The sequence below is a fragment of the Bubalus bubalis genome, chromosome 21 (genome assembly GCF_019923935.1).
Source record: "Bubalus bubalis isolate 160015118507 breed Murrah chromosome 21, NDDB_SH_1, whole genome shotgun sequence".
Taxonomy (NCBI): domain Eukaryota; kingdom Metazoa; phylum Chordata; class Mammalia; order Artiodactyla; family Bovidae; genus Bubalus; species Bubalus bubalis.
In genome coordinates this window covers 43719066-43738739 of record NC_059177.1, presented here as the reverse complement: position 1 = coordinate 43738739, position 19674 = coordinate 43719066, and the positions used below count along the sequence as shown (strand labels likewise).

At 35.3% G+C, this 19674-nt stretch overlaps 1 protein-coding gene across 1 annotated transcript in view; it reads left to right on the top strand.

Moving 5' to 3' along the window:
- The window catches only part of APPL1 (adaptor protein, phosphotyrosine interacting with PH domain and leucine zipper 1), a 34526-nt gene that overhangs the window by 7688 nt on the left and 7164 nt on the right, over positions 1–19674 (top strand). The window contains exons 2-16 of the mRNA XM_006071718.4: positions 258–356; positions 1576–1635; positions 2150–2221; positions 3127–3214; positions 4754–4795; positions 5365–5423; positions 8521–8667; positions 9564–9646; positions 10367–10525; positions 11150–11338; positions 14141–14183; positions 15572–15628; positions 17060–17151; positions 17543–17725; positions 19075–19127. Coding sequence (XP_006071780.3) covers positions 258–356; positions 1576–1635; positions 2150–2221; positions 3127–3214; positions 4754–4795; positions 5365–5423; positions 8521–8667; positions 9564–9646; positions 10367–10525; positions 11150–11338; positions 14141–14183; positions 15572–15628; positions 17060–17151; positions 17543–17725; positions 19075–19127 — 1426 coding nt within the window. The remainder of the gene's footprint in view (positions 1–257; positions 357–1575; positions 1636–2149; positions 2222–3126; positions 3215–4753; positions 4796–5364; positions 5424–8520; positions 8668–9563; positions 9647–10366; positions 10526–11149; positions 11339–14140; positions 14184–15571; positions 15629–17059; positions 17152–17542; positions 17726–19074; positions 19128–19674) is intronic.

Below are 19674 nucleotides of genomic sequence, written 5' to 3'. Positions count from 1 at the left end.
TAAAAATAAACCTTTGTTGCTCCTTCTGAGGTTTGTGTGACATAGTTGGAAAATCTCTCTGTTTTAATGAAGTGAAATTGAGAATAAGGAACTCTGACATCTTGGCATTTCTATCAAAAGAGAGAAAATAGATTAAAACTCAGAACTGTTACGAGTTCTAGTATCCTATGATTTTTCCTTCCTTTAGGGGAAAAAAAAAGATTTCCACTTGATTTATATAATGCTTAACATAAACTTATTGCTTTTATTTTATACAGACAAGGTCTTTACTGGGTGTATTTGAAGAAGATGCCACAGCTATTTCCAACTATATGAACCAGTTGTATCAGGCTATGCATCGGATTTATGATGCACAGGTAAAGAACTAAAGGCTGACTCAGTGCATTTATAAAATGAATCTTTAAGCCCATGGGGACAGAAATAGTATGTCTCTTATTTACTGGTATTTAGCCCTGTCTGTGTTGCAGAGTAATAAACATTTGTTGAATAGGTGAATGAAGATTAAGTATTTTGTATTACAGAGCTCACATTTCCATTACTGGTGTTTAGTTTGTAGCACTACAAAAGTGATGAATCATCTGCTCTTCTTCCCCAAACACAGTAAGGACTGTCTTAGCGAAACTCATTGATAGTGATCTTTGCCTAAGATTTGACTAAAAACCCCATATTGTCACCAGTATTTTCTCTAATCATGTTTTTAATCTTATGGGATACTTCCCCTTTTTGAGCAGAGGGCTTGAAAGTAGCTAGCCTCTATCTAGTTAGAAGGTAATAAAGATTAGATATAGCTCCCAGGTAACAGAAGATGAATTTTAAAAGAAGGCAACTAGATTTTGTAGTTGAACAGACAAAAGATTTGAGCTTGTGTTTAGGCACCTTAACTATAAACTTTAACAGCAACCTGGGTCCTATGATAAACTCTCTTTGGGATTAATTAAGAGCACCAGTTTCTTTTTTTTTTCTCCTTAATTTCTCTTCTTTCTGAACTCAAATGTTCATTAGGTACTTTAAAGTTACTGTGATAGTTATTTATTTTGCTTAGTGATAGGTCTCTCAAGAATTTGATTTCTGACTACATAATGTGTAAAAGAAAAACTACATTTGTCATTATACTCATCAGTGAAAAAAGTCTTTAAAAAAAAGTATTACCTTCATATGGCTGTGTTGCTGTGTTGCTTCATATGACTAGGTCGACCACATTTTGGTTGTATGTTATTAAATGCTTCATGGCCTATTATCAGCATGTGGAGAACAGGGATAATCAGTTAACACTGTAGACTGTCTTAAGATTTTGCTAAATAACCTTATATACAGCTTACTTCTAGCTTTAACTAATTAGTTTTTATTAGCTGGAAAGAAAAAGCACACATCTGAAACAGTGCTAAATTCCTTGATGGTGTCTATTTCATGGTTTGAGGCTCCCTTTAAAGTGCTTTAGTTGTAGTTCCCTTTCCAGTGATTTAAGGGAACATGTCGTACAGTATTTAAGTGATGAATAAAAGTGGTGTAGTATCTTCAATTAAAGTTTTTCTTTATCTGTACTATTGTGTTAATTTGAATGTTCATCTTTTCCAGAATGAATTAAGTGCAGCAACACACCTGACTTCAAAACTTTTAAAAGAATATGAAAAACAGGTACCGTATATGGAAGTTTTAAAAATATGATTTAAAATGTGTAGTGATACAGTATCTATATAGATAAACAGAATTTCTTTTCAGTAATTCTAAGCATTTTAGAACTCATAGAAGGTAATTTTGATATGCCATTGAAATTCCATTATGCACTTATGTCTAATTTTAATGACTATGTTAGAGACAGAGGTTATCTGATTTGCCTCTTTTTTCAAATGAAGAAACTGAGGCTTGCTCAAGTTTACACAGCTGGCTAGCAGAGGAACTGGAGCTAATTTTAAATCTCTGAATTCCTAGTGTGGTGTGCATTCCTGTATATCATGTTGATTGGTTACTTAGCAGACAATTAATGTGTACTAATTCTATGAATTACACTATTTTATAAAAATGATGTTTTTAGAGCTTATTCAAAATTTTTGAAGTTTTCTGAAGTTATTTAAAAATGAAAATTATAATGCCACTCACAAAAGACATAGAGCATTGGACCTTTACTTCATCTCTGTTTCTCACTTTTCAGCGTTTTCCACTGGGGGGTGATGATGAAGTTATGAGTTCTACTTTGCAGCAATTTTCAAAAGTAATAGATGAGGTAAATGCTTACTTTATTTTGCTTGGATAAGTGATCTTATAATTAAGTTAGTCAAGTTGTTTAGCATTTATTGGGAACTTTTATTATGATTTTTATGAGTAAATCTCAACTATAAAAGATTACTATTTAAAGAAGGACCTTGTTTCCAAATCTTGGTGACTGTCTTATAAAAATAACACTTTATATGTATGATTAAAACAAATTGTTTTCAAGGAATAAGTGTATAATTGTGCTCTCTTTACTCTCATGTAACATTCAGCCTTTCATTGTGTTGTTTGATGTAGGCAGGGAGAGAAGAGTTAAGCTGTTAACTAATCACAGGACTGCCAGGGAATTCCCTGCCTGTTTTTTAATTGGGTTTTGTTTTAGTACTATATTTAGGAGTTCCTCATTCTAAAGAATACATGTTCCTTATCAGATATGTGACTGGTAAATATTTGCTGCTATTCTGTGGGTTGTTTTTTTTTGTGTTCTTGATAGTATCCTTTGATGCATAAAAGTTAATTCTGATGAAGTCCAGTTTCTATTTTCTGTGGTTGCGTGTGCTTTTGTGTCATATCTTAGTAACCATTGCTAAATCCAAGATTATCACATGTTTTCTTCTGAGAGTTTTAAATGGAATTTTTTTGACTGTCACAAAATTATGTGATGTTCGTGTTCCCTTATGTAAATGTTATCAACATCTTTTTTTTTAACTACGCTTCCACTACAGAGCAAGTGGGATCTTAGTTCCCCAACCAGGTATCAAACCTGTGACCCTTGTAGTGGAAGTGCAGACTCTAAACTGCTGGATGCCATAGAAGTCCCTGTATCAACACCTTCTTACTAGATTTTATGTAATTTCCATAATGCTGGTTGATTGTCTCTTTTTAGTTATTTGGGTTTTTTGATCTTTCTTTTACCAGCTTAGCTCTTGTCACGCGGTACTTTCAACACAGCTTGCTGATGCCATGATGTTCCCCATTACCCAGTTTAAAGAAAGAGATCTGAAAGGTACTGAACTAAGCTTATGTTTACTTGCATTAGCTGTCAGAAGATCACTGCTTATAAAATGTTTATCACTGTATACCTTACCCATTTCTGACTGTAGCAAGTATCACCTTTACTTCAGTTGTTAAATATTTATAGGGGCTCCTGCTAGATGTTAAGCTATATACTGAGGAGTACTGATATGACTAAGATGCCACTTCCCTTGAAAAAGCTCAGAGAAGGAGATGGGTAAACATAATTATGGTACTCTGTCTCTTGTAATTTGGGATGAGCATGGTGCAGTGAAGGCTGGCTCAGAGGAAGGTATCAGGAAGGCTTCACCACAGATGTGACATGAGCATTGAACAATGAAGAATTTGCCAAGAGAAGAGAGTCATTGTTTGATGAGAGGGACCAGAAAGCACAAAGTTAGGGGTTGTAGAAATACATGGCTTGCTTTGAGAAATTCAGTGTGGCTGCAGTGTTGGATGTGTTGAGGCATGGTGGGAGATACCTCTAGAAATAGATCAGATCATGCCAAAGATGCTGGACTTGAGCTTATAAGTAAAGAGAAGACAATAGAGGTCTTTAAGAAGTGGACCTATTCTAACTGTTTTTGGAGGATGGATTTGATGCTAGGAGAATGGACCCGGAAGTTGTGAGTGTGCACTTAGGTGTGACCAAGGCCTCAGCTGGGACAGTGGCATAGGAGATGAGCTCTGTGGGTGGGTTGGAGTGATGGGAGGTATGGGGGCTGGCCCGTCTAACACCTCATGTCTCAGTAGCTTGTGGTGGGTTCCCCCCCCCCCCATTGCATATTATCAGGTGATAAAATGAGAGCTTTATAGACTTAGCTTTGCTTTCTTACAATTTACAATCTCAGACAGTCATACAGACTTATCTACACAATACATAGATAGAATAAAAATATTGAGCTAATGTATCAGTGATGATAAAGTATTTAATGATACATGGAATAAAGACAGATGTATTTTAGAGATGGAATTAAAATGTCTTGGTAATCTTCAAGAATAATTTTTTCCAAGATCAAGAAACAAGACCTCTTTTCTCAGTCTAAGGGGACTGAATATCAAAATCTTGTCAATAAAATGTTTCTCATTCAGCATTTGAACTTATTAGAGTCACTATCAGAAGATCAGTAAGTTGAATTCTGGTACTAAATCAGGATATTTGTATATTTGAGAATTTGCAGTAGTTTTAAAATTTATTTTTCTGTCATAATTTGTGGCAAGTACAATTTCTGGTGGTGTGCTGCTAAGTCACTTCAGTCGTGTCCGACTCTGTGTGAGCCCATAGACAGCAGCCCATTTTCCAGGCAAGAGTACTGGAGTGGGGTGCCATTGCCTTCTCCATTCTGGTGGTGTAACAGTTGCTAATGAAAGTAAATGTTCCCTAGGGCTAGTTGAAACACAGTAACTTTTTCACTTTAAATGTTGAAGTTTGAAATATTACTTGGAGTTTTAATTGTAGCTTAAATTTCTAAACATAATTTAAGATAGTTCATAAATATGCTAAACTTAAATTATTCTTGAACTTTTCCAGAAATATTGACATTAAAGGAAGTGTTTCAGATTGCTAGTAACGGTAAGCTCTGATTACTTTGTACAGTTATTTCTTACAATGATGCAAATGATGCATTTATCAACACAAACCTGTAGCTAGATTTTATGTAATAATCGAAGAGAAATGAATCTAATTAAAAACTTAAGTGAATATTATTAAATCTATTGTTATTTAAGTTGCACTGTTTGTCCTAGAAGAAAAATTTTAAAGGAAGTTAAATCTTGTGGTTTGTTACCATTATGATACCTGAGAAGGTGGTATATATTTTTCCTTCCTTATTTTCCTGTATATTTCACATTTTCTTTAATGAGTATTTGCTGTTTTTGTACTAAAAATACTTTAAAAAAATTTTTAGTAGACTACTGTTTCCTTGAAATTAAATGTTTTTACCAATTTAATAAATAGAAACATACTTTAGGGTGTTTTTGTGTGGCTGTGAGGAACATAAGGGTTCATTAATCACATAGTAGAGAATTCTTATTTTGCTTCAGTATATCTGTTGAAAGATGCACATGTGAAACCCATTAGAGGACTTATAAGTTTTGCTAAATATTATTGCATTGTTGTTAATAGTCATTTCTGTTTTCCAGATCATGATGCTGCAATTAACAGATATAGCAGATTGTCCAAAAAGAGAGAAAATGACAAGGTTTGGTACATATTCCTCCTTCAGTATCACAGTTAATGGGCTTCCCTGGTGGCTCAGTGGTTAAGAACCTGTGTGCCAATGCAGGAGACGTGGGTTCCATCACTGGGTCAGAAAGATCCCCTGAAAAGGAAATGGCAACCTACTCTGTTATTCTTGCCTGGGAAATCCCATGGACAGAGGAGCCTGGTGGGCTACAGTCCATGGGGTCACAAAGAGTTAGACACAACTTAGTAACTAAACAACAACAACAAATCCTAATTAACAACTGTTTCATTAGATGGTCTACTTTTTCCAGTTTAAAAATGGTTGCCAACAGTAACTTCGTGCATTTTGCTGTATTACCCTTAGTTTATTCTTTCCTGCAGTTATTTTAGAGCCTTTCTGTTAACTGTTAGACACAACTGAAGTGACTTAGCAGTAGCAGTTAACTGTTAATTATCAGATAATTAATAGTTGTCTTTTTAAACAAAATGTTTTTCTGTTGATAGAATTTAATAAGTAAACATACCTATTCCGAAAGTGTAATTGATGCCCAGGTGAAACATCGCCCCCTTTCTCTTTGTATTTTGATCACATTGCATTTGTTTTGTTATATATATGTATTCAAAAGTGTGTTCTGAGATACTGTGGTAGAAACATTGAACTGTTACATACTTAACTGAATGAAATTCTGCCATGAGGACCTCCTCCTTTACAGAGAATGTCTATGTTACGTGTGGATGGATGGATGGATGGATGGATGAGTAGGCCTCCACTAGGTATTTGTGAGTGAGGTCTCTGTGCCTGGGAATTGTATCTGCAGCCTCACCTGCATGTGCTGCGGGGGGCACAGTGACCACTCGTGGGAATCCACAGTTGTGCATGATTGACAGCGTAGCAGCCACTGTGACACAGAAAGGGGGTAGTTCTCGCACAAAATCAGTACACAGGCTTGCTTTCTTTGACTACTCGATTTTGTGCAGATATTAATAAAATATGTACATTTTAAGATCTACATTTGTTTGTTATTTTGACACAAAGAAGTAATTAAAGACTCTGAGGATGAATTTTATTTTACATTGCCTCTGGCTGTTACAGGCAATTTTTAAAAAATATTTCCACTAATTTACTTGAAAAATTTGTTGAGCACCTACTACATATTAGTGACTGTGGGGAAACAGTGTGAACAGGCTCCACTTCTGTCTTCAGTGAGTGGATAACCCACACTTATTAAAGGCTTCCTGTGTGAAGCCAGAGGCAATGTAAAATAAAATTCATCCTCAGAGTCTTTAATTACTTCTTTGTGTCAAAATAACAAACAAATGTAGATCTTAAAATGTACATATTTTATTAATATCTGCACAAAATCGAGTAGTCAAAGAAAGCAAGCCTGTGTACTGATTTTGTGCGAGAACTACCCCCTTTCTGTGTCACAGTGGCTGCTACGCTGTCAATCATGCACAACTGTGGATTCCCACGAGTGGTCACTGTGCCCCCCCAGCACATGCAGGTGGCTAGAGCAGCTGCCAGAATACAGGGATCAACACGGGGTTAAGTGCAGTAAAGAAGTCTTAACAAAATGCTGGGAGAGCACAGACAGGGCAGCATATCTTTTGATTGGTAAGTTGGGAAAGGTTATACTTTTAGGAGGTGCCATTTGCACTGAAGATGAGCAGATATCAGTGGTTTGGGGTTAGGGAAGAGGGCATTTCTGGAAGAAAAACAGCCTCTGCAGAAGCACATGGTAGAGCCTGGAGAGTGTAAAAGTTAAGAGCACTGGCTCTGGAGTCACACTACTTGGGGACTGATCTCAGCTCTGTGGCTCATTTGCCCGAGGTCATACACTGGTTGGACTTCCCTGGTGGCTCAGACAGTAAAGCATCTGCCTACGATGCGGGAGACCCGGTTTCAAAATTTCCCTCTCAAAAAACTCAGTAGTGGTGAAGATGAAAGAATGCATACAGATTACCTGACTTTTAGCAATTATTATCATTTTTTGCAATAATTATGATAATGGAAAGGTAATCATTTCAGTGCATCTGGAGCACAGGCTGTACTGGGAGGAGGTATGACTAAACTGCAAGAAAGTAGTTTGGGGCCAGGTTACTATGTTAATGACTGAAATATGTGTTATCGAGAGTAGGCAGCCACCAAAGGATTTTAAATGAGTAACAGCATGCAATTGACTTAAAAAATACTAATGGAAATATGAAGGGGACAAAGCTAGAGGGAATCCAATGAAAAGGTACTGGAATAGTTTGCAAAGGTATTAGAAGAGCCTCAGATAAGGTTGCTATTGAAAGTGGAGAGGAAGGAATACTTTTCAGAGATACTTCGTAAGTAGAATTGACAAGACTTATGGTAGGAGGAGGAACAAAAAATGAGTCCTAAAATTCTTGGATGATGGGATGGATCCAGGAAAAATTAAGAGAGCTAAGTAGAGGAGCAAGTTTTATAGGGAGCGTACTGTCTTCAGTTGTATATGTTTTTAGCACACACACATAAAGAACCCCCCTGGAGATCTGCTTCGTCTGACAACTGAGAGAATGAGGGGCAGGAGATAAAAGCTGGGGAGTCATTGGTGTATTGGAATATTCTTGGTACTTGATTTGGTATTCTAAGGAAAGCAGGAAAAGAGACAGAATGTATTATGTAACAGGTGCTCAATGAGTATTTGTCATCTGAGTACAACAAGGGACATGGTTTAAGTGTGGGTGAAGGAAAACAAATATAAGAAAAGAGGCACAGTAGGGAGAGAACCAGAGAACTAGGAGGAGAATGGTATGCTGTGAACTCAAAAAGGTCAAAGATTAATGGCTAAGCTAAACCCAGACTGTTGTTTGCTTTTCCTCCAGGCTTTAGTTCAGTCACTATACCATTCTCAGTTATTTGCAGAATTCTGCTTTTAATGTGCATTTTAAAAAGAAAATGGTTGACAGTAAAACAGGAAAACTATCTTATCCAATATTCTGCAGGATTTTTATCTCAGAAAATAAGAAAGCTATGTACGATTGCTGACAATGCACTTTTTTCCTTGGATAGTCTCTTCCCCTTGGCCACCACTAAAGCTAACTTAAAATCAAATAAATAATTGTATTTTTAATCTTTTCACTCAAAGGTGAAGTATGAAGTAACAGAAGATGTCTACACTTCCAGAAAAAAACAACATCAAACCATGATGCATTACTTTTGTGCGTTAAATACTCTTCAGTACAAAAAGAAAATAGCATTGTTGGAACCTCTACTTGGGTATATGCAAGCTCAGGTGAATAATGTACTGTGTTTTGGTTTGTAACTGTCCTAAGAACTTTCTTTTAAGTTTGATTTTTATGTTAAATGTAAAGATATTACAAACTAAGGTCAGAATACTCATTTTTGTCTGGTTTTCGAGCATTTTTTAAAATGTCGTCAGTGTGCTAGCTTAAGGCAGTTAGAAGGGTTTTCCTTGCAAATGAAGATTTCAGATATTTTAGGGTAAATTAAACACACTTACCTTGGATTTAGACCTTGTCCATCTCAGCTGAGTACAGGGAACAGAAAGCTAAAGGAACTCCGGAGCTACTCCTATTGCTCAAGCTTCCAGTCACTCTTGTTTTATAATAAATCTGAAAGAGAATGGACATGCTTGAGTTTGTGTCATGTTCCTTGCATACCTCCTGAGTTAAACTGGATAAACTCCTAAGTATTCCAAGAGTGGTACATCAGGAAGGAGGCTAGAAAATTAAGTTTGAGTAACATAAGACAAAATGGCAGTGCCCTAAAAGGAAGAGTTTATGAAATTTGAATATTCCTTTGAAAATGAGTGCTTATTATTCCTCTGATATAAAACTTACTTACCTTTGTAGTAAACATGAAATATTTATCTGTGTGACTTACTTGAAATGTTTGAAAATACCTTTTCTGATTTTAAAAACTTACTTACCATATGTATGTGTTACTGTATAAGAGGATGCATGGTGAAATTTAAGTGTAGTCTTTTCAGTGACTCTATGCTCAGTAAAAATCACTGTAAACTGCAACCTATTTTTACACAAATGGGAATAGCGCTTTTTACTTACCTGTGTATCTTGGCGATTGTGTATATGATTCACTCTAAGTATTTTGTTTGTGTGTGTATGTTTCTGTTGTTAACCTTCCCACTCCCACACCCTCTTGCCCCAGATAAGTTTCTTTAAGATGGGTTCTGAAAATCTCAATGACCAACTGGAAGAATTCTTAACTAATATTGGAACAAGTGTACAGAAGTAAGTATTTTCTTCCTTAAAACTGAAAATGAAGTTATGAGAATAAGCTAACAGCTAAATACCATAATCTAAAAATATTTAGCACTTAATTTCAGATGGGCTGTTTTCCCTGCCATGGGAGTGTTTCTTGAGTGGCTTGTGGATGCTTCTTGGTTTTCTCACCATCTTTTCCACAGCATTTGAACTCTGAATTTCATAACAGTGTCAAATCGGATGGTATTCTTATTGATTTGAAACTAGATTTTGTGTCTGAATATAACAGGCACCTAATAGTAATTATCCATAAATGAATTATCTTCACAGTTATCTGAATTGTAGAGTATGGATGGGAGATTATTAAATAAATCTTGCTTTTCCAAGCCATGAAAGTTTAAAGAGAGAAAAAGCAGTTCTAATCAGCTTCAAAATCCTAGCAGTCATGTGGTTAAACTGTGATATGGAGACAGATGAAAATGATTACTGTTTAAAGGCACAGGACAGAGCAGTTTGAAAATTCCTCCAAAGTGAGTCATTCGGTGTGGATTCACTAGCTTTGGAATTTTGTATTGTTTTCAAAATATCTAAAGTTTCAAAATGTAAAGCTGCTATAAGCATGCTACTTTAATCAGCCACGCTACTGCTGTTCTTTAGGAAAACATACAGAACAAATATACAGATAATTGAGATTGGTGAGGTGTTCTTTGTTGTGGTTGGTAGTAAATAATCTGTTCTCTCTGTTAGTGTTCGCAGGGAAATGGACAGTGATGTAGAGACCATGCAGCAGACAATAGAGGACTTGGAAGTAGCCAGTGACCCTTTATACATGCCTGACCCAGATCCCACAAAATTTCCTGTTCATCGAAACTTAACCCGAAAGGCTGGGTACCTTAATGCTAGGAAGTAAGAAAACTATTGTTATTTTCATATATTGTGTATCAGTTAAGGCAATAACAAGTCAATATAATGTATAATTGATATCTCCAAATTGTTTTGATTTTACTAAATATAGAATCTTTTTACTAATACCACAATTAGTATTTATGTCAACTTTTTGACAAATTAGGTACATGAGTAATTTTCAAAAGTAAAATTCTATTTAGATTTTTATCAAATGATTTAGAATTATTTTAAACAGTAAAACCAATTAGAGTTTAAATAAATGGCATAACAAGTGAATGTTATGATAATTATCATAATTTAAAATATATGTAATCACACCATCAAGTCAAATGTTAGTTTTTACCAGAAGAAAGGATAATGCAAGTTAACCCTCGAAGTAAAATAAATTCTTTTGTTTTGAATTTATTTCCGTGAATGTTGGACTATATTTTATGGAGCATCATTATAATAGCTATAATTTGATCATTTCCGATCTTGTTTTGGAAATATATACATGCACACTCATGCAAGGGGGTCAGCATATATGAATTAATGACTGAAAAACTGATGTTTATGTTTTTTAGGCACCTTGGTGCCTTTTTACCTGGCTTGTTATTAAAGAATAAATGTACTTTCTTCATTTAGTAAAACAGGCTTGGTGTCATCTACCTGGGACAGACAGTTTTACTTCACGCAGGGTGGAAACCTAATGAGTCAGGCCCGTGGGGACGTAGCAGGAGGCCTGGCCATGGACATAGACAACTGCTCAGTAATGGCTGTGGACTGTGAAGACAGGCGGTACTGTTTTCAGATCACTTCTTTTGATGGCAAAAAGTTAGTATATTTCTCTACTATTAAAAAAAAAACTGTCATATCTTAAACTACTGAAATGTAGGATAATTCCTTTGCATTTGGACATTGTGTAGATCTTTTAGAATTATTATGTATTAGGATAATTTTCTTTTTAATTTTGTAGAAATTAGTTGAATTTTCCTTTTTGACTTGCATAAATGATGTCTTAATATTTTGAGGCTGTCAAAGCAAGTTTATGCGGTAAAGACGTGTGATTTCATGTTAAAAGATTGGTCAGCGAAAGTCCAGCATGGTGTCGGGAAGGCAGCACAAGTTAGTATAAAGAGTTTCAACATGGGGTCAGAAAGTTTGAATTCTGGATCCACCAGCTACTTTATAGTCTTAGACAAGTTACCTAACCTCTCTGAGCTTCATTTTTCTACTTGTAAAATGGGGGGAGGGAGGATCTTCATTTCTATTTTATAAATTGTTATGAAGACTAGAAATCTAACATATGTAACGTGCCCAGTGTGTAGTAGGTGCTAACAATAATATTTTAAACTGTTAATCATGTATTTCTGATCATATTAATTATTTAGGCCATTAATGTTTATATGCCATGTTAAAAACTTCTATTACCTTTGCATTAAACAGGAATTCCATATAATAGCTTTTAAAACAAATTTTTGAGAAGCACAGAAAAAATATAAAAGAGAGTATTAAAAAAAGTTATAACCTCACTAACCAGAAGCAACAATTAACTTTTTGGTTATTGCTTTACAGTTTTTATATTTTATTCTAAGTACATTTTTTAAATAGCTAAGAAAATACTGAATGTTTATTTCATGGTCCTTCTGTAAATATAATGGATGTCAATCACTGTGTGCCACTTATGACAGTAGATGTTGGGAGTCCCTGTGTTCATTTGTCCAAATTACCAAACTGTTAATGTTACTGGATGTATTTACATTTTTATATTTTCAGTTTTCTGCTAATGCTTAACATGATTTCCCATTTCATATTCCCAGTGTGATGCAAAATTAGCAAAAACAATTTTTTTTCCTAACTCTTAAAATATTAACCTCTATAGATGAACCTAGCACCTATAATACAGAGTGAGGTAAGCCAGAAAGAGAAAGACAAATATTGTATATTAATGCATGCATGTGGAATATAGAAAGATGGTACTGGTGAACCTGCAGGGCAGCAATGGCAATGCAACATAGAGAACAGACTTGTGGACACAGTGGGGGAAGGAGAGGGTGGCATGAATTGCGAGAATAGCGTGGGAACACATTCAGCTCAGTTCAGTTCAGTCGCTCAGTCGTGTCTGACTCTTTGCGACCCCATGAACCGCAGCACGCCAGGCTTCCCTGTCCATCACCAACTCCCGGAGTTCACTCAGACTCACGTCCATCAAGTCAGTGATGCCATCCAGCCATCTCATCCTCTGTCGTCCCCTTCTCCTCTTGCCCCCAATCCCTCCCAGCATCAGAGTCTTTTCCAATGAGTCAACTCTTCGCATGAGGTGGCCAAAGTACTGGAGTTTCAGCTTTAGCATCATTCCTTCCAAAGAAATCCCAGGGCTGATCTCCTTCAGAATGGACTGGTTGGATCTCCTTGCAGTCCAAGGGACTCTCAAGAGTCTTCTCCAACACCACAGTTCAAAAGCATCAATTCTTTGGCGCTCAGCCTTCTTCACAGTCCAACTCTCACATCCATACATGACCACAGGAAAAACCATAGCCTTGACTAGACGAACCTTTGTTGGCAAAGAAATGTCTCTGCTTTTGAATATGCTAGCTGGGTTGGTCATAACTTTCCTTCCAAGGAGTAAGCGTCTTTTAATTTCATGGCTGCACTCACCATCCGCAGTGATTTTGGAGCCCAGAAAAATAAAAGTCAGCCACTGTTTCCCCATCTATTTGCCATGAAGTGATGGGACCGGATGCCATGAGCTTAGTTTTCTGAATGTTGAGCTTTAAGCCAACTTTTTCACTCTCCTCTTTCACTTTCGTCAAGAGGCTCTTTAGTTCTTCTTCACTTTCTGCCATAAGGGTGGTGTCATCTGCATATCTGAGGTTATTGATATTTCTCCCGGCAATCTTGATTCCAGTTTGTGCTTCATCCAGCCCAGCATTTCTCATGATGTACTCTGCATATAAGTTAAATAACATATACATTACCATATGTAAAATAGATAGCCAGTAGGAATTTGTGACACAGGGAGCTCAACCCAGTGCTCTGTGACGATCTAGAGGGATGGGATGGTGGAAGATGGGAGGGAGGTACAGGAGGGAGGGGACATATGTATATCTGAGGCTGATTTATGTTGATACATGGCGGAGGCCAACACAATATTGTACTCTCCAAAAAAAAAGAAGAAAATATAAACCTACATCTCCTTATGTTAGTGATTAATATATTGAAAAGTTTTACTTAACAATATTCAAGGAAAAATAGTAAATAATGAGGTAAAATTAGTGTTTTCTATTAAGATGACTGATTTATATTTGAAATAATATGTGGTCAGTGTCAGAAAGTTGAAATGCATTGTCTTAGTGTCAGTGTCCTTTTCTATAGTCTGCCTTCTGAAAACCAGCACATTTCTTTTTTGGTACATCTTGGCATAGATAGACAAAGTGAAGAGTTGGTAAAATCTAAGTCCTGATACCTCTGGTAGTTAGTCTTCTTGGTTACATGTTTTCTGTTGTGTTTTGTTTTTTGATACTGATTGGTTTTATGTGTATCTTTAAAGGTAAAAATTTCTCATTCATGTTAAAAGTACTTTAGAAAAAAGTTGAGTGTCAGACTTTTGTTTGTTTGTTTGTTTGTTTGTTTCAGGTCTTCAATTTTGCAAGCAGAGAGTAAAAAAGACCATGAAGAGGTAAAATTTTATCTATTCATATTTAATTTCTTTATCATCACCTTAAGCTGTTTTTCTGATGACAAGATATATTGATGTGTTCATTTTAGAAATTTGGGAAATCGTGGCTAATTTTTTCATAAAAGTCAGTTGTCCCTCAAGCAACATTCTTAAGTTTCACATGGAATTTTATAAGTGGACCTATAAGTAGAGAGCTTAGAGATCACTGCTTGCTCTCCTTTTAGAAGCTCAGATTCAGAAATAGCCTTGTGACTGCTGCTTTCTGGCAGGCTGTTAGTATCATGAGGCTAGAGTTGAGTTTATTCCCTTCTCTTACCAACCTTCTGAGACAGTATTTGCTGCATTAAGAACATAGTAGCAGCAGATGTAGCATGGCAGTAAGCAACTAAAGTTTAAAACCTTGGGGAAATGAAAGAAAGAAAAACAAAAATTTGGGAGTGTTTATTCTTCCTCACGACTCTTTTGTTTTTGGCTCCACTTTTACTTGTAGTACACCAAATATGGAAGGTAAGTTACTACTAAGAACTGACAGTTGAAAAACTGTGTCTTGAGAAATCTTCAATGAAAATATACTCTTAAGTTGATAATGAGCCATTTTATCTGGTATTATATAATTGTCTTGGTAGAAGACAATGTTGGAAATTACGTAGAGATCAACTTTTATTTACTTCTTACAGAAAAGAGTAGGTATTAAAACCTGCTTTTGGTCTCTGAGGAATACAGATATATGTCTGCTCTTTGCAGGGTTTTTACCAAACACAATAAATATTAGGTTAGTTTTGTGAGGCTCCTCTGGCACCAGAATCCTTGAGAGTGAAGCAGAGGATGTGGGGCAGCGAGTGTTTTCTGTGTTATTTATAAACCTGAAAGGGAAGTAGGTAAAATACATTCACAAGGAATATATTTAGCTCTTAACTTTTTTTACATTGGTATTAATCATGATATCTGAGTTCAGACTGTTTTATTTGCTCGGGATTAGAGGAGGATGTGAGAATCCTGGGGATGGGGGAGCCTGATTGGCTGCCGTCTATGGGGGTTGCACAGAGTCGGACACGACTGAAGCGACTTAGCAGTAGCAGCAGCAGTAGAGGAGGATGTGATATTATAAAGATAAATACAGACTATTAAATTATAATTTAATATGATGGCTATATTTTTAATGAAATAAATGTGGGATTTAAAAATAACAAATCTCTTCAGTGTTCTGTTATACCTTCAAGTATTATACATATATATGCTTTTGTATATAGGAAGGTATCTTATAAGAAAGGCTATATGTTACTTCTACTAAAACTTCTATGTTAGTTAAATATTGAATACTCTCTTTTAGAAGGGAAGCACTGTAGAAAAAAATACTAATCATATTTTTCTATTTTTTTCTCTTGCAGTGGATCTGTACAATAAATAACATATCTAAACAAATATATTTAAGTGAAAACCCAGAGGTAATATTTTTATTTTATGGTATCCAGATCTGGCAAAATTTAGTATTTTGGTGGCTTATATGGCTTTTATTACATTTTCTCAAGTTCTGTAATCTTTTAACTTGCTCCTGAATGTTTTATAATGATCTTATGAATTTAAGAAAATCAGTGCTAACTGTAGAGGAGTCTTTTGCTTTCACTAACTTAATCTCCTGCCAATCTAGATTTTTCTTTCTGTTATGTCCCTTGGAAACAACAAAAAATTAAAATGCAAATTAGATGACTTGTTAATATCTAGGGAATATAAAGTGAATACAGAGTTTGGATTTGAATAATTCAGACTTATTGTACTTTTATCAGAAGTCAAAGTTTTAATATTTTTGACATTATCCAGAATTATTTATATTAATGAGAGAAGAAATATTTAATCACTTTGTGACAGTATGAAGACATGTGTCTTCACACTGTCACAAAGTGATTAAATATTTCTTCTCTCATTAATTTTTGCCTAACTATAAGACACAGAAGTGCAAAAATGTTTTGTGATTATTTTTTCTAGTGTACATACTGTTTTATTTAGCTTGAGTTTTAAATAAGTTTTAAATTATTTAATAAGTTTTAAAATATTTCTTATGGAAACTTTTTTCAAATCTGGCCTAAAAATATCCATATTAACTTTATCAGTAAATACACAGATATTTCTGAGCATAAATACATTCTGTAAAATTATGTAAACTTCAGCATCATAGTCATATACTTAATATTTTTGATTATTTCTTACTCCTTTTAAATTTCTATACTTAGCAAGTTTGAGTGCACATATGCTAGGCACTGTACCAGGTGCTAGCAATACAAACCTTAATCTAAAAAATCTGGGAGTTAAAATTTAAAGAAAAAACAATATTTCCTATTATGTATACTAGTAGAAGGAGAAGGCAATGGCACCCCACTCCAGTACTCTTGCTTGGAAAATCCCGTGGACGGAGGAGCCTGTTAGGCTGCAATCCATGGGGTCGCTAAGAGTTGGACCCAACTGAGCGACTTCACTTTCACTTTTCACTTCCATGCATTGGAGAAGGAAATGGCAACCCACTCCAGTGTTCTTGCCTGGAGAATCCCAGGGACAGGGGAGCCTGGTGGGCTGCCATCTATGGGGTCGCACAGAGTCGGACACGACTGAAGTGACTTAGCATAGCATACTAGTAGAAAAAAATCAGGCTTTTCCCTTAGATTTATAGGAAGAAAGAGGAAACTTAAGTTATAATGTTGTGAAGTTAATTATGTATCTCAATACTAAGGATAGAAAATGTGGAACTACTTTAGTAACTTTTACAAAAGTACAATTTAAGTTTACAATTTAAGTATAACTTAAGACCACTCTGAGAATTCAGAGTTATATTTAAACTGTTGGTTTTCTTGCTTTACTAATTAGTCCTTTTAAAAAAAAAATAGGAAATTGCTGCACGAGTAAATCAGTCAGCTTTGGAAGCTGTCACTCCTTCCCCATCTTTCCAGCAGAGGCACGAGAGCCTGAGGCCGGCAGGGTGAGTTACCGGACTATGGGTTATTTAAAAAGAACTATATGGGCTATTGAAAGTGTTAGCAAACACTTGGATTTTAGCAGTGCTAGTTACATTAGTACAAAATAGTTCTAGAAAATGTACTTTCAAATTGGTGAATTCACCAGCAAGAGCACTAAATAAATAAGGATTCCAAATTTCCTTAGTGTTTATCCCTAGGTTAAAATGATTTATTTTTCTGAATTTAGTAATTGGAAGGAAATCTTTTGATCAAGTAGCTGTGATTTGGGGTTGTATTTATTAAAATTTGTTCTTCTCATCGCTTTATAAAATTATTTTTTTTTCTCATGGTTTCAGTGTTTAATTTCCAAGAAAAAACTAAATGCAATGCCTTCTTGTTTTCTTCTCTGCTTAGACAATCTCGGCCACCCACAGCTCGAACCAGCAGTTCAGGATCCTTAGGATCTGAGACCACAAATTTGGCTGCCCTCTCTCTAGATTCTCTTGTTGCCCCAGATACCCCAATACAGTTTGACATCATTTCTCCTGTGTGTGAAGATCAGTCTGGCCAGGCAAAAGCCTCTGGCCAGGGAGGCAGGTGGGTGATAGGTCTGTAAAGCTGTAAGGCTTATGAGTCCAGTTCTATAGTTGAGAGCCATCTCTCACATATCTTGTGCATCAGCTATGTTTTTCTTTCTGTAATTACCTAACAGAATTTTGATAGTTGAAAAGGAATCATGAAGGCTTTTCTGTGTTTTTGCCTCAGTTAAATGAGTTCAGATAATTTAGTTTTAGAAATATTCAATTCTGAATGGTTTATCAGATCTACTTCTAAGGTATTTACTCTTAAAATTACAGAATAAAGGTGACAGTCCTGTGACAATACAGTTGATATCATGACAATATTTTAATGTATGAGAGTAATATATATGTGCCATAGGTTTATTGGAAAATGTTATCTTGTGTTAGAATAAGAAATTTCCAGCAAGGTACTAAGACATTGTCATGCTATGAATTATTAATGAATTATCTTTATTTATATAATGATAAATCCTTATCAAAGTAGTTAAAACTTATCTTTGATTATGGACGAGGGAAATATGGCTTAAGGCAAATCATTTATTAAGTAGGTTGGACACTTAATAAATTGATAATATAGTAACTGGGTGTACATGACTGAGGCAAAGAAAGAATAATTTACATTTGATCATAGGAATATACTTAGCATTTGATATAATAGGTCAGATACATATTTAGGGAGATAAATTTCATGTTATCTGAAAGCCAGTGTTATCTTAGAACCACTTAGCTCTCTGTTTACTTATAAATCCTACTTTGGATTGTACTTTTCTTCCTTTATTGTGGGTGTGTCATGACTCAAGCACAATTAGGGAGGAAGTTGCTTCCATCTCTGGTTAGCTGTTCTTCTTGCATTTTGTTATGGTGCCTTGAGAAATCAGGTCTAATACTAGAAAATGTTCAAATTATTGTAGTTAATTTGCGTCACTTACTTAGAGGACCTAAAAGGTTTTTTTTTCCCCCCACAATCCAAGGAAATTCCTGGCATTTTTCTCATGTAACTAAAGTTGAAGCTAAATCAGCCATTTCTCTGTCCTAGTTTATTTAAATTCAGGAACTTTTGCAACATGGTTTATTATGATGTTGATTTTTGTATGTTTGTGGCTACACATCCTATCTGTCTACATTTTCTGAAATACAGCAACCTTGAGTTCAGCCCATTAGTGTGAGGGTAGGGGCCTTTGTAACAGGTAAGTTGGTCATCAGTAGTGTTCCTTAACAGGAAGGGGTATTGTTGATCTTTTAAAAAATGTGTGTACAAGGTTTTCTGACTGTTAGTTTTTAACTCTGGGTTCAGTGATTGAGATTGCTTCCCTGTGGCTCATGGTGACTGACCACTGGATCATAATTTTTTAAAATACTTTTCAGGCGTACAAATCCATTTGGAGAATCTGGAGGAGGTACAAAGTCTGAAACTGAAGGTAAAATAAGTGTAGTATTCTTATATTTTAGAGATTCTCAGAGCAGTAAACTGCGAGAAGAATGTGTTGTTTACATTTGTTCTGCTGTATATTTTAACGGTATCTTTACTTCACAGTTTTTTCTTTTTACTCATAGTGCACTTAAAGCAACAGAACTTACTCAGACTTAAGATTTCATTATTCACACAAAATTATAGAATATCATACTTTTGACCTCATAGTCAGATTCTCATTGTATAAGATATCCTTTGACCTTCCTAACAGCTGTTTTCTTCTGGGTCTGGAGCATAATTTTTTTTTTTCTTTTTCCCATACTTATTTACTTTGATATAATTTCAAACTAACAGTAAAGCTGTCAGAATAGTAAAAGGAATTCTTTTAACTCAGAATCACCAGTTGCTGAAGCATAATCTTTTGCTGTTGGAATTTGAGATCTTACTTTTTCTGTAACATGAACACTGTAGTTAGGAGTTATTTCTGAGTGCTTCTGCTAGAGTGAATATTTCACTGGAAAACCTAAAGAAGGCATTGTATTTAATTCCCTAGG